Source organism: Astatotilapia calliptera, chromosome 7 (genome assembly GCF_964374335.1).
Source record: "Astatotilapia calliptera chromosome 7, fAstCal68.1, whole genome shotgun sequence".
In the NCBI taxonomy this organism is placed as follows: Eukaryota; Metazoa; Chordata; class Actinopteri; order Cichliformes; family Cichlidae; genus Astatotilapia; species Astatotilapia calliptera.
Genome location: NC_137428.1, coordinates 65,125,733 through 65,141,101, shown reverse-complemented (window position 1 = coordinate 65,141,101; position 15,369 = coordinate 65,125,733). Strand labels below are relative to the sequence as shown.

Below are 15,369 nucleotides of genomic sequence, written 5' to 3'. Positions count from 1 at the left end.
TTATATTGCAAACATTTGCACTGTTATCAGTATTTGCACACTATTTTATATTATTTTTTAAAGTCATTATCCAATACATTGTTATTGTTAACCCTTTAAATCCCTGTAGAACCGGAACCGCGTAAGCTAGCGCAATAATTAGTTTTGCATATGAAACCAGAGGAGTTGTACTTACATCTTATGCCATCAGCTTGTCCTCGGTCACGGTTTCCTTCCACATAAAGCTTTGCAAAAATTGCATAAAAAGCGCTTGCAGGAACAAAAACATAATATTCCAGAAACAGCTTTGCCGATCAGATCAGCTGTTCGTAACACTTCCCACAATGAAAACGATGGAAACGCAAACTATCGCATGTCCGCCATTTCCTGTCTGAAACCGGAAGTAATGTCATTTTCGCGGAAAATGTAGTTCTTTACTTGTAGGCCTTAAAAGCCTATACTGGTCATGTTTGACTTTTCTGAATAGTTTCTGTGATGCTTAGAACTCGAATTGCACTGCTGGAAATAGTTTATTTTGATGCACCTGCTGTTTTCTTTGCAAATTTGCATCATAGGATTGTTTTTTGTTTTTCCTGCAGTATATAAAAATTGCTGTATCTCCAAAATAAAACTATGAAGACGCTCAAAATAAATTTCCTGTGGTGGGAAACTATTTTTTGCAACTTTTTTGTATTTAAAGTTTTGAGGGATAAACCTCTTAAATTTCTCCAAGTAGAAATATATATGTAAAAAAACAAAAACGATTTTCAATTTTTTTGTAGTTTATTGCACTTTTTTGTAATTAATGTAATTACTATGGACTTAATGCATACATATTATTAAAATATGGGCTATAACAGTTGTATTGATGTATAGCAACTTGAAATGCTCCCAAAAATGGCACTACAGCATGTAAAAAAATATATATATATAAGCTCTGGCGGACTTGGTTCTATGGTAGGTCTTAAAGGGTTAAATAAATATCGTCAAATAATCGAGATCTCAATTTCAGTGAAAATAATTGTGATTATCATTTTTGCCATAATCGAGCAGCCCTATTATACAGTGCTATCACAACGGGTTGTTTTTGTCAGTACTTCTCAATATCTGTAACTGAAAGACAGAAAAAAATAGCCTAAAAAAGGCATAATGCAGAAATGATGCATTTAGTTCCTTCAACCTCCTGTCAGAATGTGTCGTTTCATTACTATTCAATTTCAATAATGAACTCAATAGCACTCTGATTTACTTTGCCCCCCACTGCTTCCTAGTGCTAATTAGTTAATTTATTAATAAATGTCTGGTTTTGTAAATAACATGTGGTGTAAATTTTCCATGGTGCAAGCCATTTACCACCTCCCCCACTGCTGCGTCAAACGTATTTTACCAGCATTTTAAACACAAGAAGTTTTAACATGTGATAGATATACCATTGATTTATATGTGACCAAGCCTGCATGCAAGAAAAGCAGCACTGTCACTGTCACTGGTTGCATAATGATTTAAAAATGCAGAGAACGTCATTAATCACTTCTCAAACAGGCAGCTACTGGTATTGGTGCTTTACAAAGACATGGCATACTCATGGGGAGGAAGTGTGGCTGAAGAAGATAAAGAGTAGCGCAGAAGGAATGAGGGAGAATAAAGAGTATACAAGAGAGAGGAGTTCGGGAGTCGCTGGCTCGCGTCACAGATCTCCCTCCATCACTCTTTATGTAGGCTAATCTCTTCCATCTCACCTCCCTGAGCCGACTGGCTCACTTAGCCTCTTTTAACCAGCTAACGGATGGTAATAAATCAGCAGCACACTCCTCTCACCTCTAATCTCTCGTAGCCTGCTCTGCTCCGCACACTCCCCCTGATATATGACTCAGTCCACCTCGACTCCTAGTGCGAGGCAGTTACTGATGGAAGTAGGGGTTAGACAGCAACCAGAAAATCAGAAAGTGTGGATGACGGATGAGACCAGAAGCAAGAAGAAGAAAGAACAGACTCACATCTCCTGTTTTTCTGCTTTACTTATTTTGAACTTTAAGCCTTTTGTTCAATATTTTCTCGTCTAGACCTTTGTCACATATTAGGGAATAGTATTTTAAGAGTTTCACATCTGTGGCAAAATATTTTTGGAAGTTTGTAAAATTTGCATTTAATCAAACTATGCAATTAAAAATAACTTTTTATAGGCAGGGAAAAAGGTTACGTTGTAGCCTCCCATATTGGAAGTTTTAAAATGTTAAATCTGGTGTCGACAGATGAAGTCGGAGCATGGCTTCCTGGATTAAACTGTGGCAAAGTGAGCTGCTCCTGAACCCCCTGTGCCTCATAATACCCTGTATTCACAGCCAGTCTTCTGCACAGCAAACTTGTAACCTAGCTCCCTGTGCTAACAAGCTGTTGGCTCAGTGTTGTCATTTATCACCCAGCTCAGAGACCACCTGGGATTAGAAAGGCTTTAAGAAAGGTCATGTTTAACAGGTCAACCGTTAACAAACACTAGAGAAGATGAAGATTAGTGTTGTGACACGGTATGCAAGACCACGGGCATGACTATGTTATAATGAAGTGCAATGTTGTGTGTGTGCAAAGAGCATGGACAGAGCACGTTCCCCAGTGTGGTTCTCTGCAAACACTCAGATGATCAGACTTATCCGTGTTTACACTAAACACCGCCTCAAGGGTCAAATACTTTGTTGTGTGCCTTGTGTTTCTTGTATTTTGTCCAGCTTTGAGCTTTTCAGCCCTGCTCCTGGGAGGCCGTGTCAGCAGCTTCCACAGAGTGACCCCAACCCTGCAGCGGAAATTGGACGACCCCGAACACCAGCTCCCTCTCCGTTATCTCCCTTTGCCTTCATTCCAAGTCAAACTCTTCCCTCAAAAACATCTCCCTCCTCCTCCACATCCTTTTTTAGATTCAAGCTAACAAGTTCACAGCCTCACACACTCATGTTTGGCACCCTGTCCACAACACAATTAGGTTTGTAGATGCAGGCATGTCGATTGTCCTACAGGAAAAAGAAGGGAATCCTGTGGAGATACACATTATAAACCAGTTTAATGAAATCTGGAAATCTAAACTGCTGCTACTGATATTTTCCATACTGATAGGTGGGGAAGGATGATACTGGTTGTGGGTGGATGTTTTGCATGTACTACCCTGTGTCATCCCACATCAGAGCATGAGTCTTCTCCCCTCCCTCCATCTCTGTCAGTGTGACATTTGATTTCTGACTCACAAGTTAAAGATATGTACAGGCCATATGGGCAGATCAAAGCTGTCAGTTACACATAGCAAATATATGGCTGCTGGTGTTGGCCTGTCACAGTCTCCCTCTAATCTTACACACTGTCTCTCCACTGTTAATTTCTCACCCCAACTGCTTCAATGTGTGCTGTATGAATGTTAATGCACAGACATGCACACATATAAAAAGAGCAAAAAGCTCTGACTGAAGTTTTGTTTCTTCACTGATGCCAGCAACTAAAACTTTGCCAACTAACCTGAAAAAATAAATTAAAACAAATCTTTGTAGTCACAGTTTCTATTACAGGTCACATGCAGTAAAGTCCATTTTTCATCTAGACAATTGTATCATTTCATTTCCTGGTACTTGAACTGTTGAAAAATTGTCCAGTGTTTACTGATAAGTTACATTTCCTTTACTCGTTTATTCAAATGTGACACTTTTATGATCTGAGCGAGCCACCAAGCGGGACAGACAAATGGAACAAGGCGCCAAACTGTTTCCAGTTAACATCTAACTGAGTTTAAAGAAATCAGTTCTGGGAAAAGTCCAAGACACCAATTACAAATTAAGCCTTTGCACACCATTTGGTTGAGAGGCACATGACATCATCTTTTAATTCCTGTCCAAACTACCAAACAGGAAGTTTTTTTTGTTTTTTTGTAAAGACAAAGGGAAAAAAACAAGAAAAGTTAAGATTAGCTTTCTCACTTCCTTCTCCATTTAGGGCAGCTTTATATTCACATCTGCCATGTTCCTATGAGATCTCACATTAGTATCAACACATGACTTCCCTTTCTGTTTTTGTGATTTATTGTCCCACCACAAATGGTAAATAGTAAATGTAACCCATGTAATCCCACTTAAGGTTGGTATCCGTGGCACCGGAAACATCCACATCCTTCCTGTGCCAGGCACCAATGTGCACATACACAAGAACACACATCCGCATTCACCTTTACAGCCAGTGGGAGTGGATGGGCCACTGATTAAAGGGGGATAAAAAACAAATAGTGGGATGCTGAGGAAAGACGAAAGTGTTGGAGAAAAAACATGTGGCAGCAGAGGAGTACAGCCTTGAGATGATTCCCTGAGGCGGGCATGTGTGCTTTGGAGAAAGAGGGAGAGAGAGAGCGCGAGTGAGTGTGTTTACTCGGCTTACCCTGCCTGATGCAACACGGAGATCTCTAATCCAATTATAGTTCAAACCAGCCTAGCGGTCTAGCTTCAGCCACCAAGGACAAACCTAGCTAGCTTACATCAACGCCAGTAGCCCACCGGCTCTGTACAGATTTAGCAGCTAACTGCTCAGCTGAAACCTCGCCCGAGGGTGCCGACCACATAAAAAATAAATAAAAATCAGCCAGAATTAAATCCTTCCTCCTCCAAGACAAATGAAACCTGATTAGCTGAATGAGACTCTAGAGTTCTGCTGCAGAAACACTCAAATCTTGGTCTTCACAGTTTTGGGAATCAAAGCAGGAGGTTAAGGATCCACAGGAGAAATACTATGCATTTGGACTCCTCAGTCCTTCTGGTGCATTTTTCCCCATTTCTGACCTGCACAGAGTTCCAAACTGCATTTCTCCTTCTGTCATTTGCAGCCTGGCCCCTGCTGTTAAATCTCCTTCTTCGTCCTCTATTTAAGAGCTCTGCTGTTTCTAATCTACCTCCCTGCCCCACGTTGCCGCTTCCCATTTATCTGAATATCTCAACCTATTGCCTAGGCGTCTCTATCGCATTCCTCCTTCCCTCACTTTACAAAAAAAAAAAAGTCTCATGCTGTTCTCCTCCTTATCATCTACCTCTGTCTTCCTTTTCCTCTGGTGTATTTAATTCATATTTCCTTAGGTAGCACATCTCAACTCTTATTAGCCAGATCTTGGAAATTATATTGTTAATCTTTTTGGTTTCTTATCTAGCTATTCAACTTCTGGAAAGACTCAGCCGGTTTTGTTTCAGATGATAACTATGTATGTCAGGTTTCCTGTGCCATATCTAACAGAGCATTCTGCAAGACTACATTCCTCAGTTTGGCCATGACCTCAGGAAACACTTTACTCGTGACTTTATGGCTTCAGTTGGTAGATTCAAGTCTTACCGAATAAAACAAAGCCAATTCTGGTCCCCACTGCAATCAAAAATACCAATAAACCAGGGAATGCTACAAGACAGACCTGCTCTAAAGCATACTATTCTATGAGTATACAACAGCCTTTGGTTTCTCAGACAGATATAACCCTCGTTAGAGGCGCCCGCTTTCAAAAAGACAAGGCAGTCATGGCCAAAACACTCATCTCAAAGATTCACAAGTCACTAGGTGACATTGCAGTGGGGCTACATCCATCTCGTATATATAGTTTATGGCATTGAACAAGTGGACATGTATCAGTAGCTCAAGTTCTCTGAGGCTTATTAATAGATTCAGAACTTCTCTGTGACTCAGTAGTGTAATGAGACTTGTACGCTCACACAGAAAATGTGCGTGCCTATTGAAATTGTGGCACTTTAATTAGTTTATGAACAAAACGGTCATATGATTAATCTCTGACATTCTAATTTAGAAAAACAGAATTATATTTAACCCAATAAACAGAAAAGAAACATATAGAGAGAAAGAATATATCTTCTTAAATAAGAAAGATGTCATTAAATGCATCTTATAGCCAAACTTGCAGCAGAACTGTTCTTTGCGGCATTCAGTGTGGGTGGATAGCAACAACAACAACAACTACTAAAAATCTGCTGCAGGATGTTCAACTTATCTTAGATGATCTTAAGACAGTTGTAGCCAACAGCGGCCCATGACTGCGATGCTCTCTGACAGAACAGTAGCTGCTCCGAGGCCTGTGGCAGGCAGTTCAGCTACAAGAAGAGCGAGTCAAGTTTGGGATCTGCATACTGAAGTCAACTCTGTAATTAAGCATGTGAGAGGAAAATGTCCTGATGTGACCAATACCAAGAGGTGGAAGGGGTGAGAGTGAGAGAGCAGCTGATCAGCTATGATGGTTCCTGCCTGCTGCCAGTGTTTTTCCTCGTCTCCCTCTCTCCATTTGTTGGCAGCGCCAGTGGTGTGTGCTGGGCAGAGCTGCCCAGAGCGTTATGAAAGAGTAAACACAGTCGCAGCGTGGTGCCACTCCCCTGCCAAGTGAAACAGAGGCAAAACACACACATACATGCACACAAACACACACACAACCATGCCAGAAGCTGAACAGTGCAGCCCAGCTGAGAACATCTCCACATTCAAAGCAGCAACAAATTCATTTTACAGACTGTAAACACATCGAAACATATGGCCTCTTAAACCAGTGTAATATGCTGGTTAAATGTTACCAACCAGTGTAGTTGACACTGTGAAACACAGTCTGTTCAAGCTTTTGAACAGGTCAGAACCCATGTGAGTGGGTGGAGAAGCTTCACATGCGCATCCAGCTCCAGGTACTCAGAGCTGGGTTTCATTTGCAGCCTCTCAATCTATCGCAGTATTTAGTTGCAGTGCACTCAGAGCATGCACTGCCCTGAGGCTTTTGAAAGCTCATCTTCACTCAAATATATTGGCAAAAAGGGGAGAAGAAAAACAAAGCCTACCACACTTAGCAAGAGTTTCCATCTCAAGTGCTCGTGAAAGTGCTTAATACAACCATGCATGCATTTGGATTCTTCATTATCCACTTCATCCACTTATGCATATTCAGTGAAAGGCAAACTGCAGAGTCATCCTGGTATCAGATTCATTCATTCACTTTCAATAGTGCCTTTATATCACCCTGAATGATGCACACTGATATCCTGGAACACTAAGATACAGAAACCTCATTTAAGATTTAATTGGACACCAACTGGTTTAGGATGGTTCTCAAAAATGATCGCCCACAATTTTAACCAATGTGAAAATGATCATCTTATAAGTGCAGAACACCTGCATCTCTACGACCACTGTTAATCCTGCATGCTCTAGGTGTCAGCTTTCTGTGAAACTTGATGTCATTGACAACTCTGAACTATAACAGCTCGACTCTGATGGTGTGTCTGAGGAATAGGAGGGACCTGGCACCGCTGTCGCAAAATAATGGTACAGCCTTGAAGAAGGGAGCCGATATCAGAGGCAAGATGAGGACTTGTTTGTTTTGACTCTGCCCCTCCAGCTCTGCTTTGCCCTTACACTGTTTTCCTTTCTCTTTCCCCACACGAGGCAAGCCCACAAAAAAAAGCAACAAAAAAAAATAAAGCATGATAGCGCTTGTACAACATTACTCAGCATCTAGGCGTTCCTCCTACCCCTCCACTAGCTTTTACTAGTTTAAAACATTTCTCAAAAACATTACCAAGGCTGCGTTGCTCTATGTGGCTGCACAGTCCAGCTCAGGCAGCAGTCAAGCACGAAAACGTCTCTGCATGTCAGTGTCCAGAGAGCAAGCGCGAGTAAGGGGGGGAGGGAGGGAGTAGAAGACAGAGTGTGTTAAAGGGTTGAAAGTGACTACAGAGTCCTTTGTGGGGAGTAAACAAACCTCAGAAACGGAGGCACATCATGGTAGAATAACCTCAAGCCTGACGTTGAACCCCGGGAATGGGCCCTCGCGTCACTAAAGCAGCGCAGAATTAATGTGAGGCGCATAAAACAATTATTGGAAAACTAGAAATTAGTACTGATTAATATTAAATATTGATATAATAATCTGATGCAATTCACAGGCAATCTGGTGCTTGGGAAACAAAGTTCCCACCCTGAGTAAGCAGCTTGTTTAATCACCTTTAATAGCGATATCTTGAAGCAATCACTTTTTTGTATGTCGTTATTAACGCTCTCATATTGCTCACTGAAGCTCCAATAACATTTCAATCATTGCAATGCCTTGATTCTTTTCGTTTCAGCCATTCTACAGTAGATCTGCAGCTGTGCTTGGGGTCCTCATCGTATTTCATGACCTAGCTTTAGCTGGTGGACTTTATAGTTCGGTATATAGAGGAACTCAGTCTTGCAAAACAAGCCCATACCATCACCTCTCCACCACCATGCTTGACAGTTGCTTTGAGGCATTTGTGCTGATATGTTGAGTTTAGTTTTTGCCTAATATGAGCATTATGGCCAGACATCTCCACTTTGTTCTAATCTGTCCAAAAGACACTGTTCCTGAATCTTGTGGTTGTGGTTCAGGTCCAGCTTGCATATGCATGACTTGCCAGGATGCTCTTTTTAGAGAGGCCACCCTTCTAAAATAAAAGCTATACTAGTTCAGTCCTTATAATTTAACATTTAACCTGGTAACTGAGGCCTGTCAAGTCTCACAGGTATGTCACTTGAGATTTTTCTCTGAACATCGCTTGGTCTGACCTTGGGGTAAAAGATGGTCACATTCACTGAGAGAATTTGATTAGCAGTACCTCTTAGTTCGGGAAGGCAGTAAGAGAGTACTTGGCTTTTTCCAGATTTGTGTGAAAACTATTTTTCACATGACTGTTACTGGCATTTTAACATTTGTGTTTTCAGTTATTTTTTTTTTGCTTTTACATATAAACACTTGGAAAGTTAGACTCCTAAAGACCGGGACATTCAGATCTCCTGTGCAAGCTCTAGGACAGATTAGTTCTAAACTGACCAAATTACCAGAAACTCAGAAACATTTCTTATTAAACCATAAACATACAGTCACAGGATGTTGGTTTTCAACTGACATTAACCATGGTGTCATTTGTGCTCCATGTTAGGAGCTGCGGAGAAACTACGTGTCAGGATACAGGATTTACAACAAACACGGGCGTAATGTATTAAACACTAAAGCAGATTTAGCTACGTTACGTGGTCTTAAAAACCTTGGCTTGGGTTGCCGTGGGTGTGCAGTAGTAAAGCAACTTCAGTGCCAGACACGTTACATTGATTCTTAATAGAGCAAGGCTCTTACATGCTGTCTGCAGAGAGCCAACAGAAGCTCTTGTTTGATTTATGTATCGCACAGTAAACAGCTTCACAGACAGACGTTAAGAACTTCTGGGAACTGACGCTTACCTCTCTCAGGTTAGACCTAGTAAGCAAACGGTGTACAAAAGGAACAGCACACATGATTCAAAACCTGACACTAGACAGCAAAGACTCAATACTAGGAACTCAGTGACAGGGTTGTTAGTTTCCACCCTTAAAAGCAGGTGACTGCATTAAGATGATGTCTGCTCATCTGTCGCAGTCTATTATCAGAACTGCATCTGTGGTGCAAGCAGCGGAAGCAGCCACCTGGGCTGAGAACGTGCGCATGTGTTTTTACATGTGTATGCCTGCACCGCGGCAGAGATGGAAATAAGGCGGTGAGGTTACTTGAGGACAGGGTTGAAGTGCACAAAATCCCCATTGGGAAGATACACACAGAGCAAGTGGAAAGCGTAAAAAGGGATATTAGTCAAACATGCAGGCTAAGAATGAAAGTACTGACACCGTACCAAGATATTCTACCACAAGGTTTTGTAAGCGTCGGTTCGTGACCACATGAACAGGTCAGGTGATACGCACACAGAGTTAAGAGATTTAACACTGAACATGTTGCATGTTTTCTAAAATACACACATTTTTTTTTGTTCTTAACGGTGTATTTGCAGACAAACTAGAAACGTTTTAAAACATAGGAGTCTGCTGTATAAGAACTAACACATGGCGACTGGTTTATTCTACATGTTTGAACTTCCGTTATATTGTAACTGACGCTCAAATTAAGACATGACTTCATTTAAACTGATGAAATCTTGCAGCCGATTTAGCTACAATAGTTTTATGCAAACCATCCCCCCGCCCAAGAAACTAATATTTGATAAAGAAAACTAAAGTTTCATACCTATATATACACAAACACAATATACAGGAAAATAAAATTAAAATAAATATTTTTTATTTATTTTTTTAAGTCCCTCCTGGATATACAGTCATCCAAATTACTGCTACTCTATTAATATAATCCAACACTGCAACAGAAACGTATTCCCGGCCACTAAAATGATTAGGCTTAGAAACTGACACATGTGCCCACCTCTTCAATCCCCCCACTCACTACTTTTAAACCTAAAAAGCAGCATGGACTCATGAGAAACTGTGCATTCAGGCCATAGGTGAAAAAATTATTAAGAAATTGCATTATCACACTAAAAAAAAAAAAACAACAACAAAAAAAGAAAAACCTACTAAGAGACACAGAAAGACACCTCTTATTTTGGAAATGACCCACAGTGGCAAGCGAGCTTTACAAATAGACAGACGTTTACCACTGCTGACAACGTCCAACCTATAAGTAGTTCATGTGAATTCCCCTTCTCGATCTACCATCATCTGACAGTGTCACTCTCTTTTTACATTTTAAACAGTTTTAAAAAGATAGTAACTAAACCATTTCAATCTGACTCAAGTCACACCTGAAGTTTGACATTTTTCAGTACAATGCCACAAGAAGCACCATAACACCTTATTCTGATGATAGGAAGGTAAATAGCTTAATCGTGTTAGAGCTTAACATCTTCCTACAAGAAATGTGGCTAAAAACATCACAGAGGGTGAAGTCATAACAGAAATCAGGAACTGTACAGGAAGCTTGTTCAGACTTTGCCGAAACCGTTTTAGACGTCAGTTTGACTTTATGGTCATTTTGGCTGTTAGGCAGCATTCACACAGATTCAGCCTTCAGTGCTCCTGCTTCTCACGAGTGCTGATCTGTTGTTTTGCTCATGTTTGAAGTTTAGACAAGTTTGACTTTGTAATGCCAGCAAAGGCGTCAGCCAATCAAGTCGCATTTATTCAAATCCTCCAGACTGCGTCATAAAAATATCCTTAGAGTGCGAGGTGGGTGCGGTGCGGTATCAAAATTTAGGAAAAGTCAGACTGAAGCTTGGCTGCCATGCCTTGTGATCATTGGTTATTGTTGCTATGATGACTGTGCCAGCAAAGCATCTGTGTGAATCCTGCCTTAGTGCTGTTATATTTATACTGCATCGCACGTTATACACTAAATAGCAGAAAGACATTACTTTATATAATCAATTTTCTCGTTCAAATACTTTTATATGAACCTGACGAAATTTGAGATCTATAAAATAAAAAGACACAAAAAGCCAGAACCTATCACATGACTTGCATTACTCCCATAGTGCTGGATATTGATACACTACCCATATACCTAGCCAAAGGTGATACGGTGCCTTTTTAAGTGTACAAGTCTGACTCTTGCTCAGATCGGGCAGCCTGAAGCAGTGCTCCACTTAGACGCTGTACTTTCCATTCGCTCGCTCTTCGTTCAGCATTACCAAGCCATCACTCAAAAGCAAGGGGATTAAACATCTGTCAAAGCCTACCCATTTCACCCAGCAGCAAAAGACACATTTAGGCGTCGCACATCTCTCCAGTGATTTAACATCCTGTCTGACTCTGAATAGGGACAGATGAGGTCATTCAGCTCTGAAATAATGCGCTCCGTCTAAAATATCACAGTACACAGATAGAGTGCAGCTAGTTAACAAACAGATTTAGGCTAAAAAGTGGTACGTGTATGTATCACCATACCAAGAGGTGGTAGCCTCAGCTAAAACCAGTGGTTGGTTCTTGTGAGTATGTCTCCCACCATAATATGTTGTTGTCTCTAGATCTCCTCCTTTATTCACCATTACAACCACTCACAGGCTTCTCATCTGTCTCCATTTGATTCCCTGCAGAGCTTTATCTTTCCTATGAACTACACTCTCCCTTCCCCCACCTTATAATTTCTTTTAACTATCCCACAATCAACCATTTTATCAAAAGCAACCTTATCACCTTCCACCCTCCCCATTATCTGGTTAATTAACGAAAAAAAAAAAGAAAAAAAAAAGGAGGTATCGCTTATTCCTTTATCTCTTTTGATCATCCTGTTTTTTCCTCCTCTCTCCAAATCAGCCACTCTTTTTCACTAGATCTTCTTCTTCCATCATCCTTATGCTCACACTCTCAATTCATTCTTCCATTGGTCTTGGCAGGGGTGTCCTTCACCCCAGGTTTGTATTCAGAGTGATTACACGCTTGGTTAATTCATGGACTCCATACTGTTGATGACGCACACTGGACACGTTCCTGCTGGCCTCCAATGCATTTAGATCACAAACGCTCAACTTAACTGCATATTTGCACTCTATCCAAAGAGCTCCTTTAACATGCAGGTAAACACATACTCTCAACATGACCAAATGCCATCACTGGATATTAGGCATGACCTTCTATCACAAAGCCAATCTGCTTTGTTGTTGTTTTTTAATACACAAAAATGTATTAAATAGAACCAACTACAACTTTTCTCAGCTGGAGAACACGGACTACACCAAATACATTCAGTAACATCCACAGACAGGCAGAGGTCTTTTCTTTTATATGTAGGCCTTTACTTTCCTCATTTCTTCTAAAACCAAGCTACATCAGATCGCTGTGCAAAATAGTTCAGGTCTGAAAGCACCGTCTGGGCAAAAAATGATTATTTCATGGCTTTGGGGGGAAAAAGGGAAGAGAAATTAAGGACCTATAAAAAAAAGAATTATAACAGAGAGCTGATGTTATTTAAGACAAGTTACTGCAAGAACCAGTTAGTGAAACCAGGAAAACCAGTGTCATAGGGAGGGGGAAAACACAAGTTAAACAATGACTACAAGAAACCCGTGTCTACCAAAGCAGTCAAATGCTCTTTATGCAAAGCAGACCATGCATGGAAAACCTGCATAAAATATCAAACAGGCCACTCAGGAGCAAATGTGTTATTTACCAATACTGCCTGATGTCTAACAAGCAACCCGGTTTTCTTTGTTGTTTTTTTAAGTTACTGGAAAGCGTGCCTGGGCACAATTGATAAAGCCTGAGATTATGACTTATGAGCAGACTGTCTTGGACAACAAGTTAACTGTCTTTACAGAGCTAACAGTCAGCCTACATCGAGCTCAGGGAACAGACTTGCAGCATTGTTATCTACCAGAAAAAACTGAGCAGACATGTAGAAACTCCCCTAAGAACGGGCCTCCACCCTTCCTCATCCCTGATGTGCTTTTAAAGTGCTGCAGCAAGCCAACAATGATAAACTGTAAGCAAAAGCAATAACCTGATCAATGTTTAAGTCCGAGCCATTTGTGTATATGATGACACCGAGTTTTTATTTCACATTTCAGGTTTGGATTTCAACTTGCAAACGCACCTTGGAGTGCAACGTCTCTGACGCCCTACTTTGATTGGAGACAAACGAGACCAGACAATCCAGTGTCTTAAGAGTTTGCATAGCAAATCCGAAGTCTACAACAATGCTCTGGGCTGTCAGGGTTTGGAAAGTTACTCCGTCGCTTCCACTGATTTCAATTGTTAAGCCCGAGCACACCGATCGTGGCTTTGAACTTTGGTTGTATAGCAGGTATCGTCACCGAGGCTGATAAATGCAGTCCCTATCACGAGCTTTCACTCAAAACTCATGACTTGTGCAGCCTCGAGCTAAAAATAACGCAGCTTACACAGCATCACCAACCTCTGTCAGGTGTCAACCGCTACACCAAGGCAGAAAACTGCGCGCTTCACTTCTCTGACAAAAACATACACGCTGTGCTTCAAGATGTGCACGGTGCACACACATTCTCCATCGGTGAGCTTTCTCTCTGACACCAGAACCTCTGCTGTGCCTCAAAGGTTGCACATTAGATAAGTTAGCACGACTGCTAGCAGCGGTTCCCCTCCGTCAAAGCGACCAGCGCACCTTGCGCTGGGAAATAAGGGAAACCGCTCATAGCCGCGTTAGCAGCGCTGACAAGCCGCTAACCTAAAGTCCATCACCTCAGCGATGAGGTCACCGTCCAGTAAACTGCCATGTATAGCAATATTATCACGACCTACTCCGGGAGCTGCCATCCTTGGCTAGTAATCTGCGGCCCGAAGAGATGCCGAAAAATACCACCTGGCCCTGGGTAACGCTATCATGAGGCCGGTTAACCGTTGCCAGCTTTGCTAGCCTCGTCGGAGCGAAGCTAAGCTAAGCAACACGCCAACCGTTTACACACAGATTAAAGCGAGAATTTAACACTGTTGAACACGACAGTGCACCTGCATAACGCCGACTCCAGTGGTATCAGCTGCAGAGAAGTGAATTTGCAGGCAGCATCAGAAAGACTGCGCAGCTGACCTGTCATATAAGAGAGGATGCTATAGCTATGCAAGTTAGCTGTCTGTACTCACCCCATTAACCAATCCATGGTGCTGTTTGTGGCTAGCTTAGCTAATGTTAGCTGGCAGGGGATAAATCCACCAGGAGCTGGAGGCAACCCCCTAGTTTATCCAGCCACCACCCTCGCTACACTAGCTGACTGGCCCCCCGAGTCCTGTTGCTCTTTCCCCACGGGGCCCGCGTCTCTCCCAGTCGATGGATCCCGGCCGGTCAAACGCAAACGCCGCTTGAACTTCAAGCGATTGTTCTTGTTTTGATCCCCCAGTTAGCTCGGATCATGAAGCGGCAGGAACACAGTCGGATCAGTCTGTTAGCTGGTAGCGGGACTGAAGCATTGAGTGACTTTGAGCACGAAGGCGAGGAGAGCGGCAGTCCGAGTCTGTCTTGCGTCGCGGTGTGTTCAGTGTTCAGTAGCGCTGCGTTAGACTTGCCCACGGGGATGTCGCTGGTCAGACCGGTAACCTCTGTCATGAAGCCTTGTATGGCCACTGCGCTGCCAGCCTGAACCTTCACTGGAGCTGCTGCTTTCTGAACGAGGTCTAAATCGGAGTCCGGAAGTAAACACAGACCCGACCCACTCTGTCTCTTGTGCGTAAAATGCGTGTGAGCGCAGATGCAATGGGATATGTAGTTGAAGAATTAAAAATAATGGGGGTAAAACCGGTAGGTTTGGCGTGATCACGCTACGAAGACAAATCCAACACCAAACACGTTCACGCGCTAATAGAACGATTACCTATGGCAAGCCGTTAGAGCCATAATTACCGTCCAGTGGATGCGGAGCTTAGCGGGCTTGGGCGTTATAACACAAAGTCAAGACACTTGCCATCTTATTCTAGGTTAGTGACTCCCAGTTGGATGATTCATGTCAAGTCAGCGTGGGCCTTCTGCTCAACCATTTCCGATTTTGTTTTTTCATTTATTCAACTGTAATTCTGGATTGAGCAAAGATGACAAGC

General features: G+C 42.1%; 1 protein-coding gene across 2 annotated transcripts in view; it reads right to left on the bottom strand.

The window, feature by feature from the left end:
- The window catches only part of mob2a (MOB kinase activator 2a), a 56,926-nt gene extending 41,822 nt beyond the window's left edge, over positions 1-15,104 (bottom strand). The window contains exon 1 of one of the 2 annotated variants that reach the window (XM_026176524.2): positions 14,422-15,104. In XM_026176524.2, coding sequence (XP_026032309.1) covers positions 14,422-14,438 — 17 coding nt within the window. In that variant the 5' untranslated portion in view covers positions 14,439-15,104. Of the gene's footprint in view, positions 1-14,289; positions 14,402-14,421 lie in introns of those variants that run through there. The other variant, XM_026176520.2, reaches the window with a different exon arrangement.
- Between the last annotated feature and the right edge of the window lie 265 nt (positions 15,105-15,369).